Source organism: Clinocottus analis, unplaced genomic scaffold (assembly GCF_023055335.1).
Source record: "Clinocottus analis isolate CAN_PGR_092001 unplaced genomic scaffold, fCliAna1.0.p SCAF_8, whole genome shotgun sequence".
Lineage (NCBI taxonomy): Eukaryota > Metazoa > Chordata > Actinopteri > Perciformes > Cottidae > Clinocottus > Clinocottus analis.
In genome coordinates this window covers 3,938,254-3,956,938 of record NW_027176240.1, presented here as the reverse complement: position 1 = coordinate 3,956,938, position 18,685 = coordinate 3,938,254, and the positions used below count along the sequence as shown (strand labels likewise).

General features: G+C 43.3%; 1 protein-coding gene across 1 annotated transcript in view; it reads left to right on the top strand.

Annotated features, from left to right (window-relative positions):
- The first annotated feature begins 1,444 nt into the window (after positions 1 to 1,444).
- The window catches only part of LOC137779509 (uncharacterized), a 63,861-nt gene continuing 46,620 nt past the window's right edge, over positions 1,445 to 18,685 (top strand). Inside the window, exon 1 of the mRNA XM_068567318.1 lies at positions 1,445 to 2,752. Coding sequence (XP_068423419.1) covers positions 2,642 to 2,752 — 111 coding nt within the window. The 5' untranslated portion in view covers positions 1,445 to 2,641. The remainder of the gene's footprint in view (positions 2,753 to 18,685) is intronic.

The following is an 18,685-nucleotide window of genomic DNA, read 5'->3' as shown; positions in this document are numbered from 1 at the left end:
TCACGTTCCTGTAGCTACCAGCACATAGCCTCACTAGCTAACCTAAACTGACCCGGTTACGTTCCTGTAGTTAGCGGCACACAGCCTCACTAGCTATCCTAAACTGACCCGGTTACGTTCCTGTAGTTAGCGGCACATAGCCTCACTAGCTAACCTAAACTGACCCGGTCACGTTTCTGTAAAACAGTTTTCATTTCCACGATCAACCATGGAACATGAACAACTATTTCTGCGTTATACTTGTTGTGAAAATACCACAAACGTGGGAAAATCAAGCGCCCCCAAGTCTGGGTCAATATTATCCGTAGTCGCACAGGACGAGTCCTCCGGGACAAGTGTCTGAATGTAGCGCTTCCAGGCGGACCGGCAGCCATCTTGAATTTAGCTACGGCAGGACGGCAGGACGGCAGGACAGCGGTCACGGCGGTGACGACAGGCGGAGCTTCTCAACACTGATTGGCTCTCGCAACTCAGCATCGGGCGAGAAGGTGAAAAAGCAAAAAAAAAAAAAAAAAAAAAGAGCAAATGTTTATTTTTTTTCACAGAATTTTTCAACTTTTACATCTGCAGTTCAACTTTAAGCCGCACGAGGGAGCCTGAATGTTCGTATTCATCCGACAATTGTAGCTTACATCGTTGAATCCAATATAAAAAGACGAGCGGCTATTATGTTTGAGAGATGTCAGAGATCATCTGTTAAAGACCATCAGCTCCTTTAAATCCAGATGACTTTCCTGTTTGATGTTGCCTTTAATTGAACCAAATTCACTTCACTCACTTCTGCATTTTATTTCTTAAATTGCACTGCAGTTTTTATTCTATTTTAAGTTTTTTGACTGTTTTTTAAAAATGTTTTAATGAATGTTATCAATTGTTTTTAAATCTTGTTTTCTTCTGCATTATGTTGTGATGCTTTTAACAGTTTCACATGAAGCACTTTGAATCGCCTTGTTGTGTGAATGTGCTCTACAAATATACTTGCTTTGCTTTGCCTAAATCAATATAAGTTTGCACTACTGTGAGTATTTCTACTGTTTTCATGCCTCGCTCTTCTTTTCTCGGCTTAAATATGCCTCCACATGATCCATCTCGACGTCCTCTGTCCACCTCGTTCAGTATTTGTGTGTTTTCTTTTCTCCCTTCGAGTGTGAAGAGCATCAAACCGACGTGGCTGAAGTGCCCTTGAGCAAGACACTAAATCCCCCACCGAGCTCCACGGTCCTACAATCGCGTGAAACGTTTGATAAAACCAAGACAACACGGGGAGGCGTTAAAGGACTCGCTCCCCTCTCACCAGTAGGGGGAGCTTGTCTCCTTCGGCTCGAGAGAGAGAGAGAAGAGAAGAGAAAAAAAAGAAGGAAGGGAGAGAGGGAGATGATTAAAGAGAGAAGAAAGACAGCAAGAGGCAGAGAGAGAGAGAGGGATGGAGAGGGAGGGAGGGATGGAGAGGGAGGAGAGAGCAAGCGTCAGCACTCCATGCGTTAAAAGGGCAGATGGTAACCGCGGGTAACTGAGGAGCAAACCACTCTGCTGGCCACAGAGCAAGAGATCAGCGGAGAGAGAGAAAGAGAGAGAGAGAGAGAGCGCGAGAGAGAGAGGGGGACGCGAACACATGCAGCGCAGCGGAGGAGAGGAGAGGAGCGCCTGAGAGGAAGCTGCTCGCCGGCTCTGAAGAGAGGAGGAGAAGACTGACTTCTTCATCTCCTCCGCACTAACAAGGAGAGGAAGACAAGAGACGGAGGAGAGGAACAAAGACAGGAGGCAGGGGATCTGGGAGAGAGAGAGGGGGGGGGGGGGGATAGAGAGAGATAAGGGAAGGATATATATGTGTATATATATTTGTATATATATCTATATATTTAAACAAAAAGTATCCCTCCCTTCTACTTAAAGGAGATACAGAGACAAAGAGGAAGGGAAACAAAAGAAGGGATGGAGAGGTTGTGAAGTGAGAGAGAGAGAGAGAGAGAGAGAGAGGCAGCGGACGGGAGATAGTTAAGAGGAACTGCAAGACTGATCAATGAGAGGCTGAGATTTCGGGAAGAAATTTCGACTCAGCAAGAAAGCGAGAGAGAGAGAGAGAGAGAGGGAGGGAGGGAGAGAGTCAATGACAAGGAAAGATTGATGAATGAAAGATGGGAGCAAAACATCTGGAGAGAAAAAGACTTCATTAAAGAGAGAAATATTTAAAAAGGGGAGAGGCAAGATTCTCTCTTTTGGGGGGAATAGAATATAAAAAATAGCAGTAAGACAACGACAAGAAGATGAGAGCGGAAAGAAAGGAAGAGCGGAGGGTGAAATATTTAAAAAGAGGCAGAAGCTGAAGGGAAGAAGGAAGTCAAAAACTTAGAGAAGAGAGGGAATAAATCAGAGCTAGTGACGGAGGGAGGGAGAGAAACTACTCCTTGTCTTATTGCTCCTGTCCCTCCTTTACTTCATAAATCAAGAGGAGGAGAGCCGACGATGAGGAGAGCCGCACAGAGTTGAGCGAGACAGAGGAAGAAGAAGAAGAAGAAGAAGAAGAAGAAGAAGAAGAAGAAGAAGAAGAAGAAGAAGAAGAAGAAGACTTTTTTCTTGTTTTGTTGGTTGATTCTAAACTCCAGAGAGACGTTTTTGAGTGCAGGAGACCTGTTTGAACCCGATGGCGTGCTACTACATTGTGATCAGTTCCACCCACCTGCGTGACGGACACCTGAGGAGCATCAAGGGGGTGTTCAGAGGACCAATAGGAGCCCACGGCCAGAGGAACACGGTAAGGCCCCCCTGGACACAAACAAAAAACAAAAAAACAAAAAACAAAGCAAATCAAAGCGCTCTTATTTTGAAAAGTTCAGGCTTTTTTTTTGTTTGGTTTTCAGGGAGTCGCTTCCAGTGGAAAGCAGAATGCATGTGTGTGTATTTGTATCTAATCTCCTGCATTCATGAAAAGCAGAAGTCATTACCTCTAAATCAGCACGACTTAGGCCACGCCCACTCCGTTGATTGGCAGTTCCTTTAATCACTGTGTTTGCCGAGCTAATTAATTGCCACTTCCATTAGGTTAATTGACTTGATATTGGAGGCAGAAAGCTCCAGATGGAGTGTGTGTGTGGGGGGGGGGGTCTCTTCCTTCTTCTTCTTCTTTCACTAAAAGCTTCTCTGGCTCCTGTTTTCTGTCTTTTAAGTGTTCAGGGTTTGATGTCAGCAAGAAGTCAGCAGCGTTTTCTTCTCCTCTCCTTCGTCTTTACGTACACATGCCGCCTTTTAGTTTGACATGAAAGCTCACAAACGCGGGAGCCACATGTTCACTCTCGGGGGCTTAAGCGCACGTATCTGAAACTAATATCTTTTTCACAATTCCTCCTTGTCGACACATTTTTTAATGAGCCGCTAAAAATAACACACACACACACACACTCTGATAAGACACTTCTACAAGTCAAAATATTCATTAATCAACGTACATTTTGTTTTACTTTGGTGGCAAATAAAAAATGAAAAAAATGTCAGAGCGTTTGATTAAACTGAATGAAAATGAGTGGAGAGCAATAACTGTGTGGGAAGATTTGAGTTGAGATGAGTCAGAGGCTTCTTTACTTTGACTTTTTCCTCCTCATGATCTAAACTCCAACTAAACCTTCGGTACTTCGTCCTGCCTGAACGTTATAGGCAAACATAATTACAGCGAGTCCTTGTAGCGACGCGGCAAAAAAAGATCCTACACGGGCTTCAAAGAGAGACATCAGATGAGCCGTCAAGAGGTTGTGTGAGGCCGGTGCTGCGCTTTAGAGGCTCGTTACACACAAAAGCACCGGCTGCTTTTTTTCCCCAACGAGACATTAAATCGCGTTGACTCGATTCCGCATCTCAAACACAAACTCTCACGCCTGCGAGGCCCGAGAACGATCGCAATCTCTTTACGATGTTTACCGAGGGAATACATCAAGAGAGAGTCATTTATATAGACTTCTATACAACCAGAGGAGTCGCCCACTTGTGGTCAGTAGAGAGAATGCAGCTTTAACACATGAAGCATCGACTTCTATACAACCAGAGGACTCGCCCCCTGGTGGTCAGGAGAGAGAATGCAGCTTTAACACATGAAGCATCGACTTCTATACAACCAGAGGAGTCGCCCCCTGGTGGTTTCTTTGTAACTTGGCAGAGAATTTAAAGGAACAGTTTTGCAGAATTTAAGGGAATATATATATATATATATATATATATATATATATATATATATATATATATATATATATATATATATATATATATAATATATAATTAAATATGTTGAGACATGAACTCATGTTTACAATGTTTACTGAGGGAATACATCAAGGGAGAAGTTGAGTCATTTATACAGACTTCTATACAACCAGAGGAGTCGCCCCCTGGTGGTCAGGAGAAAGAATGCAGCTTTTACAAATTAAGAATTTACTTCTATACAACCAGAGGAGTCGCCTCCTGGTGGTCAGGAGAGAGGATGCAGCTTTAACACATGAAGCATAGAAAATGTATCACAGGCACAATCGTTTTCATGCTGTCTTCGTTCCGTCTTCTCTCTCAGGCGCTCATATTTCACTTTTATACTCATGTCGATACTTTTAATAAGGGCCGTGGATCAGGAGTTATGGCGGCGGAGCGACGGAGGCTTCGGGTCTGAGGGAGTGAAATCAGCATCTGACTCAGTCTGCAATTAGCTGGAAGGCAGGCGACGGAGCCCGCAGCTGCGCTCGAGGGCCCGTTGATTTTTATTTTGTGTGTGCGTCTTTATTAAAAAGGCCGTGAATATATTATGCGACGCTTGGTATTTTAGGGTTTAAAAACAACAACAAATCCAGATTAGCTCCGAAGTGAGGAAAGGCCAGCAGATATCTCACGCTGTAATCTGCTGCCGCTGAAGCTGCTGACAATGGTGTTTTTTTGTTTTTTTTTTAAAGCCTGTGGGCACATTGCAGCTCTTATCGGTGTTAATAAAAGATCCCGGATCATATTTTTATGGACTGGAGTGCGCGGTCACTTTCAGTAAAAAAAAAAAGAAGAAAAAAAGGTGGCACTCCAGAGAGCAACAACAAGCTATACAAAAAAAAAAATAATACAAAATCACTCCCCGTGTTCATGTTTTGAGTGCATTTTGTTTGGCTGACAGCTCGGAAATAACGACGTTCCTGTCAATTACGTTTTGGGAGTGAAACATATTTTCCGCCAGATTGCGTTTGTGACCCTGTGGGGTCAAACAAATGCACAATGTTGTGTTTTGAGTTGTGTTGCCTCATCGTAAGCAAATCATTTAGATGTGTTTTCTTTCTATTTAGGTCGTTGATCACGTGTTTGAAGCTGTGACCCGTGAAATATATATATATATATATATACAGTAATGAGATAGAAGTCTATGCTTCATGTGTTGAAGCTGCCTTCTCTCTCCTGACCACCAGGGGCGACTCCTCTGGTTGTATAGAAGTCTATATAAATGACGGTTTAAAGGATCTTTCTTTGTAACTGGGCGGAGAAATGAAAGTAACAGTGTTGCAGCACTTAAGGAAATATATATAATATCATTAAATATGTTTTCCTTAGTGATTAATCACCTGAAATTGAGAATAGAGAATAAACAGAACTGACTTTCTACAGTAGCCCAGAAAGGACATAATCAGACAGGCGTCGGGCGCTTTTCCAACGCACGGGGGAAGTTTCGGTCGGTTACAAACAGCAACAACTTGACAATATTTCCTCTTCTTCCTCCAGATTACTACCGGCTTTTTCTTGGGAGGACGCTCTTGAACGTCTTCTCTTTCGTTGTGTCCCTTCAAAACTTCACACTTTAATCCAACTTTCCTCATTAAAGTCTGTCGAAAAGTTTTTAAAAAAAAAAAGAAGTTCTACGCCTCTTAATTAATGCCTCACGAAGTAGACGACGAACTAATGAAGCCATTATCGCACCTTTAACAAGTTTGCGCTTTCAAAACTCGTTACACGAAACCGGAGGTAAAGTTTCCACCGCGAACACAAAACCATAAATACATCTTCTCTAATTACCCGCTCAAGGAAAACAGGCGTTTTTTTTTTTTTATTTTCTTTCAGAGGCGACGTCTTCGTCACCTCATCCAGGAATAGAAAGCCGCATCAAGAGGGTTTAATTTGCCAACAACCACACACGACGATCCCCCTCAGTCACCTTGGATCCTCACGGACCCGAGCTAATTTCATCCCCACGTTCCTTTTTCTTCTTCTTCTTTTCCAGAACAGATCTGATGAAATTGCGTGAAACGATCGCGTCCTAAAAAATTCAAACTAACATGCTCCGTGCATGGGAAACGAGAAGGAGGGAGCTGAAACTGCAGTGGCTCAAGTTCAGTTTTTGTGTCCATGCAAAGATGTTTTTCGCCAAAAAGTAACTTTTTTTACGTGATACAACTTATATAAACACAAGGGGAGGGTTATTTATTCTATGTTCCAGGCAGCCATTAGTGTATAATGGGGTTTTAAATGGAGATTAATGGGAAAACTTGCACTGAACAAACGACTAATTGTGTGTGTGGGAAGGACGAGGGTTGAATTGTGAACTTGTGTGAAGTCGCTTTGGACAAAAAACAGCAGCTTTTTTTAAATGGAAGACCTTCTGATGCGTAAATGTCTAAAAAAGAAACTAAATTTAACCAAGAAAAGAATCAAAATTCAACATTTTGTTAATTATATTCTTCACATTGTGTTGGAATGAATGGAAAATATGTTGACATGCTTTAAAACATGGCTAAAAATCTACAAATTCACTGACAAAAAACGACAACGCGAGCCGACTGTAAAGGACAAACTCAACTGTAAAATATCCAGCGATGGGATGAATTAGAGGCGGGACTTGAATAAAGGATGAGAGAAAACACGACAGGTGCAGACGCTCGTATGAAGGTGTACTACAACGAGGTGGAATTAAGAGATTAACAGGCGCATCCTGCTGTGTGACGGGCGTAACGATGCAGAGCGGGAAGCGCCTTTGACGACGATCTCGTCCGCAGAGAGCGAGAGTCTCGCTTCCTGTTCCTGTTTACAAAGAGAGCGTCTCTCGCTCTCTCTCTCTCTCTCTCTCTCTCTCTCTCTCTCTCTCTCTCCCTCTCTCTCTCTCTCCGGGGGCCTTTTAATATATTATGATGCTACGACTGTGAGAGGACGAGGATTTTATTTAATAACATAACCAGGGACGAGATTTCTTTGGTGACAGAGAAACATAAAGCGGGTGATTGTATGACCTTGAAACATCACCACAAGGTCATTCCAAGTCGCCGCTTGTTGATCGTCAGCTCATATTTTAGGAGAATCAGAAATCCGCTTCGGCGGCCAAGTTTGTGCCTGAATTGAACCCCCTTCGTTAAGTCCCGCCCTCTCGGACGCAGAGCGGCCAATCACAGCGTCGTCCTGACTGAATCCACATTGTGGAGCCTTCTGTCCGCTTCTCTCTGAAATCATTCGGGCATTCGTTTTCCTCCCAAAATGTTGTGACATCTCTCGTGGGAGAGAGCGCAGTCTGTGACGGATGTGGTCTCCTGGCAACCGGGCTCTGACAGCTTGATGGAGTCGTAGCAGGGGGGCGGGGCTTAGAGAGAAGGGTCAATTAAGGATTTCCTTGTTAAAAAACTGGAAAAATAACTGAGCTTTAAAGACAAAAGACCTTGAAGAGCAGTCGAAAAAGACGCCGCATCACCTTTCTCCAGTCATATATACTTTAATCTAATATAATATTAAAGTCCTCAACACAATAATATTAGACAAAGACTGAAATGATAAAGTAAGTTATTTTTTTCCTCTTTTTTTGTGCGCTGGCCCTTTAAACAGAATCTGTTTTGACTGCCTGCTTCATCAATAATAATAAAATATACGTTTCCTATGCATCAATTCTCATTTCCTGAAACGTTTGACTCTCTTGATTGACAGGTGAGCGTTTAGCCGCCGCGGAGAGCAAACACATCTCCCACTGCTCGTTGACATCGCCCTCTTCTCTCCTCTTGAATAAATCCTTCTCACTTCATCAATCTTTCTTTCTTTCTTCCTGTAACTTCATCCCTCGATTCGGTGCCAGAGATATTTGGACGCGTCGACCGCGGCGTCGCTCCCCGCGTTACTATTCCTGCTGTCGGCTCGGCTCACCGGGGGGTCCGAAAAACTCTTTCGTTTATAATAATAAAAAAAACAACAACATTTAAATAAAACCATTCAGCATCCTCCTCTGAGAGGCCTCGGTGTCTGCGTGTTCTTCAGAAGAGACATTAATTCATGATCGCCCGCCAGCTGTCGGGGGGAAAATTGTGTTCACACCTCTCGCGATATCGGCGGGGCCAGAGTTGTGTTGCTCTACATTGATTCCAGAGAGTTAAATATGGCGGATTTTTCTGGCACAAAAAGCGAGAAAAAAAGTCCAAAATTCCTGATGAGCATGTGACTTCTTCCTCAGCATGTACCGTCGTCTTTAATTTGTTTTTTGGAGACTTTTTTGCGTCGCTATTTATTAACCTTTAAGTTGAAACCTGTGGAACCAATCTTTGTCTCCGTACCTCCTTTTCCTCTGTGTTTGAGTCGTCGTAGAAACCCCAATTTACTTCCAGTACTTGTGTTATTGTATGTATTTGTTCAGTAAAGTCTTGGGAAAAAAAATGTATATCTGTAAAAAAACAACTTTTAAAAGATATTTTGATCGTGACTATGAACATCCAACATGACGTGAGCCAGAACGCCAAAAAAATGCCTCCTGGAGCATCAATAAGACACCTTTTTGGAAAGATTAGGACCAAAAGAATCAGAATCTGCAACAAAAATCACAATAAAACAAAACCACGGCGTGTTAGGAAGGAGTTTCAGTCGAAAAACTGTGTCGTTTGGTTCAAAAACTGAAAAGAATTACGCATTTTATGCCAAAAAATAGTCTGAATGGGGCATGCTGGGACTTAAAATGGGCGCGGGGGGGATTTTCGCTTGGTTTCCAAAAGGTTAAGAGACGGGAAAAACCAAACAATGCCTCTCCCGCAGTAAAAGAAGAAGGGACTAGTTAACTGGGCGTCATTCTCTTCATCAGAGGTTTGTATTTAGCGTTGAGTGCTTTCAATTAAAACCACAGGTGCTGCCGACGCTCCTGTAAAAGCAATAATGTCCTCCAGCCGCCGGGTCGAGCAGCAATATTCTCACTCTCGCTATCGGCTATTTGACATGAGGCCTAACAGCACCCATGACAATACTACACGATAACCTACTGCCTCCGAGCCGCTAATGCTCTAAACCTGCGTGTGTGTGTGTGTGTGTGTGTGTGAGATAGTGAGAGAGTGTGTGTCGCTAAGTCGTCAACAACATGGCTCCTCACTCCATAAATTAGCGCTGATGAGGACACTCAGTGCATGCGTGTGTGTGCATTTGTGCATGTGTGTGACAGAGTGGTTGTACATGCGCGGGTGTGTGTGCGTGTGTGTGCAGCACTGATTGTGTGTGTGTGTGTGTGTGTGTTAGCAGTAGCGGCCGGTCCGTCTGGGCTCAAGTGGATACGCATGTGTGTGTGCAAGCATGTTTCTCCGTGTGTGCAGTGATGGCATGAGTTTGTGTGTGTGTGTGTGTGTGTGTGTGTGTGTGTCTGTGTGTGTGTGTGTGTTCAGTAGTTGTGAGTACATGGTGTGCTTCATTGATGTGTGAAACATCAGCTATGACTGTGGAGCCATCTGCTCCAAAGGGACAGATAGAGTGCAAGTGTATGTGTGTGTGTGTGTGTGTGTGTGTGTGTGTGTGTGTGTGTGTGTGCGCGCGCGCGTGTGTGTAGCACAAATTTCCCTCTCCATGCATGAGTGTGTTGTCGTGACACGGCAGTTAGCGTGTGTGTGTTTCTGACACAGTCTGACTACTTAGCTGAACCAACAAGTTGCGTTGTTTATGTGTGTGTGTGTGTGTGTACTTATATGTGTGTGTGTGTGTGTGTGTGTGTGTGACCATGTGGGACATCATGAAGTTCCTGAGCTTAAAAAACCCTCCTGAATACTTTCAAACACTCTTTCTGTCGACGCCTTAACATTTACGTCAGCCTCCTTTTTTTTTTTTCTCCATTTTTTTTTTTCCATGAATCGTTTAGTTTTCTTTGATCTCACTTTCAGTTCCAAATTCATTCAACACGCATTTCAGACAGACGATGAATTAGTCAACAAGTCCTCCTCATGAAATTAGAAACTACATCATGTGGAACTGAAAACTATATGTTCGAAACAATCTGACGGCAGAAGCTTTAGTGATGACTTTAATGATGTCAGAGGAGACGCTGATGAAGGAAGAAGTGATGATGTTTCCTACAGATTATAGACGATATTTCCACGTTCATCCTCGTTGAAAATGTCACATCCAGTGTCAGCGCGTCCTGCTGCGTGACGATTCGTCCCCGATTCATGTTTCACATCCGTGCATCTCGTTTTAGGAAGAGAGAGTTGTTTTGTTTTACTGATAAAACACAGAATTTTTCTTTTTCTTCTTTCTTTCTTGTTCCGCACAAGGCCGTGTCACATGAAACCGCGTCCCCGCAAAGCTGCAGCCGCCAATCATGCAGGCGAATTATACAAAAAAACGTCATTCCTTGAACTCGCTCCGTCTTTGGTGAAAACGCTTTTAACATTTTTGGATCCTCATCGCATTGTTTTGAGCTACAGAGGCATTTTAAACTGATCATTTCTCAACAGCGTCCGTATTATACCCACTAAATCAATGTGTAACTCATCTATATATCTATATCTATCTATCTATCTATCTATCTATCTATCTATCTATCTATATATCTATATATATATATATATATATATATATATATATATATATATATATATATATATATATATATATGTCCTTCCCCTAACGTTTGTACCTTAAACCTCTTCCTAAACCTGACTGAGGAGATTTGTTGCCTAAACCTAACTGAGTTGTTTCCTGTGAAGATGGAATTTTATTTTGAAAAGACTTCAAGCTGGCTTTTCAAAAGAAAAGGACGAAAGAATGAGGAGCAACTTATATCAAGTGATCCTTTGCATCAGGATGCGTTGAATCCGTTGTTTGATGGGCTTTTCTGTCTGTTGTTTGTCATTTCTAAGCAAATGAGTTAAAATAAATATATATATTAAAGCGCTTAAATTGCGTGAAATATATAAAAATCAGAGATTCATTTAAAACAATGCACTCATTCGTGATCTGTCAGATTTAGTCCTAAACCGCCTGGAGACGAGGGGACGGATCAGAGAAAATACAGCGTAAAGTTATTGTTCAGTTCTTGGTTTCATGCGGGACTCGAACCACCGACTCCTGAAACCTAATAATATCCGTGTAGGTTCATTCATTCAGCCTGCTTCCCGCTGCAAGTACGACTACATCCCAGCTCTTCTTCTTCTTCTTCTTCTTCTTCTTCTTCTTCTTCTTCTTCTTCTTCTTCTTCTTCTTCTCCTCCATCTTCCAGGAGACAAGGGGATGGATCAAACAAAACACAAGAACCGTGAAATGCAAACAAAAATAAACTTTTCCATCACATCTGCCTTAGATATTATTGATCCAACGTGCAGACAAATGAAGGGAAACGTTGCCGCCCACTGAATAAAAAAAGCACATTTGAGAGCTCAGCAGGCGGCTTATGAACAAAAGAGGAACAAACCAGAAGTTGAAGATTAGTAAAGAACCGATCTAATCCGGGTAAAGAGGAGTACCGTGTTCCTGCAAAAGAGATTTCACTTTCATCCCACATTCACGCCGCTTTTGCATAAAAAGAAATTCCTAGAAGATGTTACGTGATCACGCATTGAAATGCAAGAAAAGTTCTATACCGACTAGTTTTTTCCAACTTATCGGGCTTACAGCTTAATAATTGTACTATTGCAGAGTACATTGTTTACTAAAAATAAAGCAAAAATGTCCACAGAAAGTAGAAAAAGCAAAAGTGCAGGCACATGAAACACACAGCAGTGACCCCGTGACCCGAATACATTACACACATCAGGATTATGTAAAGGAATAAACATTTAAAAAACATGGCTTCCACATGTTTTATGTAAGCCGGAAGACAAAAACAAACTTTTAAACCACGCCAAATAAAAAAAAATAAGAATAAAGAAACACGGCGATCTTTAAATTTGCTCGTAAAGACTCAACGAGCGTCTCCGCGGTCGTTTGGACGCGCGGGACGACAAAAACAAACATGTTTCGCAAAATCCACGAGCACTCTGCTCCGTTAAATCTTCACGGATCTGATTTCATCACCGCGACATCCTCAAGCTCTGCGTCTGAAACCAGAGACTCTCATGGACGATGGAGTCTTCAACAGGGAGAGAAAAAGGAGGAAACATCAGGATGGATCCGTCTCTCTGGATGAAATGACAGCGTAGACCATCAGCAGTATCTACCCACAGGCAGAAAACTCTAGGAACACTTACAACTTTAAATATCGGGTGTGGAATTGATTATTTTATGCAGATGCTTCGGGTTTTGTGTGGCCTGCAACAGTTTTAGTTGATTGCCGGGGGAAAAAAGCCCTTTTTGATAGTAGTAGCAGTACTTTCAGGCCGGGTTGAGAGGAGGGAGGAGTCACAAAGAGTGACTAAAACTACAGCAGCACAGTCAGAGATGAGCACAGTGAATTATCGGCCTCATCGGTGCAGAAGTATAAGAGATCCGCCGCGGACAGACGGACGGACGGACAGGCGCACGCACAGACGCATGATCTCCCCTCAGGCGGAAATCGGGTCAAAAAAAGGCAAAAAAAAGGGTCGAAAAAAGGACGAAAGCAGCGATGAAAGAAGCTCAAAACAATCAATAACGATACAAACAAAAACCATTGTCCCCCTAAGATGAATAACACTCATTATTATTCCATGAAGATGGAGCCGTACTGTCTGCTGAGAAGTGAGGACAAGTTAAATGTTAATCCATTTAGAGGACCTTTATGAATAAATGCCGCTCAGGGAAATCAATACCAACATTTATGTGAAAACTCACAGAGTTCCGGCGATAGTAAGATACGCCGTTGGTCCAGCCACAATATATATTGACCGCTCTGCCTGGAAGAGGAAACCCTTCTCTTTTTTTGTAGCGCTTTCCCACAGAGCGGCCGCCCTGAAAGGGTTAACATCACACAGGTGACGGATGCCTCGCGTACTGAAAAGAGCTTTTCAAAACCCAAATGCGCTTTGTTCTGACTCTCTCACGAGCCGTGAACTAGAAAATGTTCTCTTGTACTCATGAAATCCCCCCCGGGTCACATTTACCATCACGCCACGCTTCGGCGGAGAAGCTCCAGCTTTGAATAAAATAATATATATGTATATATGTATATATTTATATATATGTTGTACATGCTGACAACCTCACAGGTTCACGAGCTCCCCGTGCTTCTCTCCTCGGATGAAAAAGCAGAGATACGTTCCTCGTCGTGGCCCTTTAAGAAGAACAACACCCTGAGAGACGACGCTCCCATCATGCGAGGATGTTCTTAATGAGTTGTGGAGTGCTCGGATGTTAAAGTATATATTTATGTAGCGCGGCCGCTACTCGATTACCATGGAAACTGAGGTAGCATGTTGGAGGTGAGTGGGCGTCAACGCGACTTGGATGAACCCTGCGAATGTGGTGGGAGGGACGGAGAGAGAGAGAGAGAGAGAGAGAGAGAGAGAGAGAGAGAGAGAGAGAGAGAGACAGAAACAGATGGAGAAAAGTAAGAAAGAAACGCTGAGAGGAAGTTTTCTCCTTTTTTTTTTCCTTCCTTTTCATCTGCAATCATCTTTTTTTTTTTAATACATGTTTTAAAGGAAACGTGCTCGTTTCCAGGGTCATACTTGTATTTTTTGGGGGGGATGTACTGCAACGCTGATTCATGCTTTAATTCAAAATTCATATCTTGTCATAAACAAAGAGAACAAAGTTACTCTGACAATAAAAAAAAACAGGCGTCCATCTCTTTAAGAGAGAGGACTGGGCTTGAGGGCGGGGCTTCCTGTGATTGAAAGGTCGCCGCCGCTATCAGAGCCTTGCGCGACGTCGCCTCGTCATTCCAGATTTGATTTCATCCGTTCAGCGGTCGCAAAAAAAAAAAAAAAATCCAAGATGGCGACGACGTCAGAGGGACGTCTTGCTTCCTACATTATGAGACATTTCTGCTCCACAAGTCCTCTAGCTGACGTCTCAGGAGGTTGTGTGTCGTCCATCAGCAGGGCGACGTTGTTTATCTGTGACTCTGAAACCTTTTTTATGATGTCACAAAGATTTTACGTGGTTAAGATTTGGTTTGGGCACAACAACAAGCCGGTTGGATTTAACCTGTTGAAAACTGTGGAACCGTTTTGTCTCCAGGCCTCCTTTTCCCTGTGTTTGAGTTGTCGTAGGAACCCCAAATTAATTCAAATACTTGTGTTTATTGTATGTATTTGTTCAGCAAAGTCTTGGGAAAAAAATGTATATCTGCAAAAAAAATCACTTTTTAAAGATATTTTGATTATAACGATGAACATCCAGCGTGATATGAACCAGATTCCCCCAAAATGCCTCCTGGAGCGTCAATAAGACACCTTTCTGGAAAGATTAGGACCTAAAAAAAACATAATCTGCAACAAAAATCACAATAAAACAATAGCTTTGTCCTGTTACGGAGGAATTTCAGACAAAGAACTGTGTTGTTCGGTTCAGAAATGGAAAAATATGACGTATTGTTCGGCCAAAAGATTGTCTGAATGGGGCATGCTGGGACTTAAAATGGCCGCGGGAGGATTTTGGGGGACATTTTCTTCTTCTTCTTCTTCTTCTTCTTCTTCTTCTTCTTCTTCTTCTTCTTCTTCTTCTTCTTCTTCTTCTTCTTCTTCTTCTTCCTCTTCTTCTTCTTCTTCTTCTTCACGTGTGAGAAAAGTCTCCAGACGGAGATGTTCCCGAGTGAGGAGGAGCGCGTGTGAAAGGTCGACCCGGAAGTTCACGGTGGAAACGCCAAGAAGAGCAACGTGGAGACGGTTTGAGAACATTCTCAGTCGGAAAAAAATAAATAATTTAAAGTTTTTTAAAAGAGGATTGAGCAGCGATCTCCTGTGTTTTTTTAAGACGCATCCATCCAAACGTTTTCCCGTCGTTGCTCTTCCTCTCCTCTCCTCTTCCTCTCCTGCAGTTTCTTCTCTTCCTCTCTTGTTCCTCCCCTCCTCATCTTTTCCTCTTTTTTACTTCTCTCCGCACTACTTCTTCTGCACTTAGCCTCCTTCCTTTACCTTTTTTGTATTTCCTCTTTATCTCTCCTCTCCACCTTGTTTTCCACTCGTTTCTTCCTCCTTCCATCTCTCCTCCCCTCTCCTTTCATCAATATTTGTTGCTCTTCTTATCTCCTCTCCTCCTCCTTTGTTGTTCCCTTTGTCTCCTTTGTTTAAAAAATCTTTTTTGCAACCTTGATTTCTTGTCCTTTACTCTTCCTCTCATGCTCTTTTTCTTTATTCATCCTTTGTTCTTCTCTCTCCCCTTACTTTTTGTTGTCAACTTCTCTCCTATCTTTCCTTTCCTTACCTCCTCTTCTCTAGTAATGTTGTTTTTCCTCCATCCATCACTCCTCTCCTCTCGTCTCCTTCCTTTCTCGTTCCTCTCATCTCCTCTTCTCTCCTTCCCTTGTTCAAAAATGCTTTCTCTCCTTCCTTCGTTGCTCCTCTCCTCTTCTCTCCTTCCCTTGTTTAAAAATACCTTCTCTCCTCTCCTCCCTTTCTTGCTCTTCTCTTCACAGTCATTTCTCTCCTCATATCTTCCTTTTTTTTTTCGTTTCAACAACGCTTTTTTCCCCTACTTGTCTTTCTTCATTTGCCCCCTTTAATCCTCTCCTCCTCTCCTCTTCCTCCTGTCTCCTCTGCTTTCCTTTCCTCGCCTCCTCTCTCCTCTCTTCATTCTCAGTTTAGTGAGCAGTAAAAACAACGATAAAATAATAATAAAAACAACAACTGTCCCGTGATTATAAAACCATCTCCATCTGGATCTCTCACACCCTCACAGTGACACACACACACACACACACACACACACACACACACACACACACACACACACACACACTGAGCTGAATAGGAAGTCAAACAGAAGGCCAATAAGACACGCTTGACTGGAGGCGACTCTGCTCTGTGTGTGTGTGTGTGTGTGTGTGTGTGTGGCTGCCTGTGTGTGTGTGTGTGTGTGTGTGTGTGTGTGTGTGTGTGTGTGTGTGTGTGTGAAAGAGATAGATAGAGAGATAAAAGGGGGACAGTGTTCGTGAACAGGGAGAGTATTCACTCCTGTCAGTGTGAACCGGGTGTCCTCACACAGGAAAATGAGATAAATCCTTCCACATTTATCGTCGCCTGCTCGAGGAAACGTTTCAGACTGAAGACAGCCGGAGGTCAGCGAGCGAGCATCCGGCAACGCCATCGCCGCCGACCCCCTTCCGCCACGTTTAAACTGACATTTATAACTCAAACTAGTCGACAAAAGACAGAAAAATTACAAAATAAACCTGTCAACATCGGACCAAAAGTGAATGCACGAGGTTAGACATTAGAATGGATCCATCGCGTTCATTATTGAACAAAATCGTTTACTTTAAATGCTGAAATCAATGAGGCGCTCCATCGTGTCAGGAGAGACCCGGCACGGACGTCAATATGTCATTCAAATGCGTCCAATTACAATAAGTTTTGACCCTGCGGACGCGCAGGAGGGAAACCGGGCCTCGAGGGTAATTCGACAACGAGGTCAAGCGGTGGAGTCACAACCTCCGGGTCCGTCACGCGACGCACAAAAAGACCTCGTCGCCGCGCGCATCCCGTGTCTCGTCGTGGTGAAATGAAACGAGTGGAAAGAAACGACTCCAAATGTGACGAACGCACAGATGAAATGATATTTAACTTGACGGACTTTTCACCAGTTTACAAAAGTTTGATGCTTCTGACCGCCTCGAACGTCCACGGAAAGTATTTTACATTCAAGTGTATTATGAATTCATTCATAGAAACATCTGTGTGTGTGTGTGTGAGTGTGTGTGTGTGTGTGTGTGTGTGTGTGTGTGTGTGTGTGTGTGTGTGTGTGTGTGTCCATATGTCCCTCAGGCTGTTATGACCAGATGTGTCCCTTTTGCCTATCAGGTTTTGCACCACTGCTCCTTCAACTTCATCAAGCACCCACACACGCATACACACACACACACACACACACACACACACACACACACACACACACACACTTTTGAATCCATACTTGTCCCGCTGTGACTATAAACCTGAATGTAATTGTTCAGCCAGAATGCAATATGTTATGGAAAAGTATCCTGTAATGCAGATGTGAAGGTTCACTAGTTTACCTTTAGGTTTCAGATGCCATGTGAATGACAACATATTCTGTGGGTTGGGGGAGAGAGGGGATGGTGGGGGGGAGGGGAGGGCGAGCAGCGTCATCCTTCAATCAAAGCATCGGCGGTTCGATCCCCAGCTTCGCTAGTCCAGGTCGATGTCTCCTTGGGTAAGACACTTAACCCTGATTGGCCCCCTGCAGTGTGTTGTAGTCCTGCATAGTAGCTCCTCCCATCAGGGTGTGAAGCTCCTCCCATCAGGGTGTGAAGCTCCTCCCATCAGGGTGTGAAGCTCCTTCCATCAGGGTGTGAAGCTCCTCCCATCAGGGTGAAAAGCTCCTCCCATCAAGGTGTGAAGCTCCTCCCATCAGGGTGTGAAGCTCCTCCCATCAGGGTGAAAAGCTCCTCCCATCAGGGTGTGAAGCTCCTCAAATCAGGGTGTGAAGCTCCTCCCATCAGGGTGTGAAGCTCCTCCCATCAAGGTGTGAAGCTCCTCCCATCAGGGTGAAAAGCTCCTCCCATCAGGGTGTGAAGCTCCTCCCATCAGGGTGTGAAGCTCCTCCCATCAGGGTGTGAAGCTCCTCCCATCGGGTGTGATAAGGAAGGAAAAGAAAATCCCGTTAACCGTTTATTTTCTTATGAGAAAAAGAGACAGATTTACCAGTTTCAGCGCGCAATTATTTTCCTTCATCGTTTATTCTGTGACCAATATGTATTTTTTAATTAATAGATATGTTGTTTGGTATAAAATTTCAGAAAAGGTGGATTTTTTTAAGCCTCAGGGTGATGCCCTACCATGTCCACAACTCAAAGAAATTCAGATTAACGGCCCAGATGAATGAATACATCTGAAAATAGACAGAAAAAAGATACAATCACGAAAATGTAATGTTGTATTTTCTTTAAAAAATAAAAAAAAATAAAAAAAAAATAAAAACTGTTATTTTTTCAAATATTAATAATGAATTAATATCTAACAGTAGAGCTTTTCACCTCGATAATAAAGACGAGTTGAACAGTAAAACAAACAGAAACGGACGAGCGTCAGCGCTCTCTGCGCTTCGCCCTCCGTTATCTCCGGCCGTCTGTTGTCAGCTAACGTTCCTGTACGAGTCGCTTAAGCGCAGATGACACGTAGATGCCCTTGCTCCGGGGCACGTCGGCAGTGTCGGGCCGCTTGTTGATACCCGAGATAAAAAATACAAAAAAGGGGAGGGGGGCGGGGGGATAATCTTTCTCCCTTCTCCCGGCCGGTGGCCTTTTCTAAGAGGAAAAGAAAGATGGTCCGATATTTTGGCACTCGGGCTCCTCTGCTCTAATGACACGGCAGACGGACAGATAGCATTGATCAGAGTGACCCCTCTTTCCAAATCAATAGAGATGATC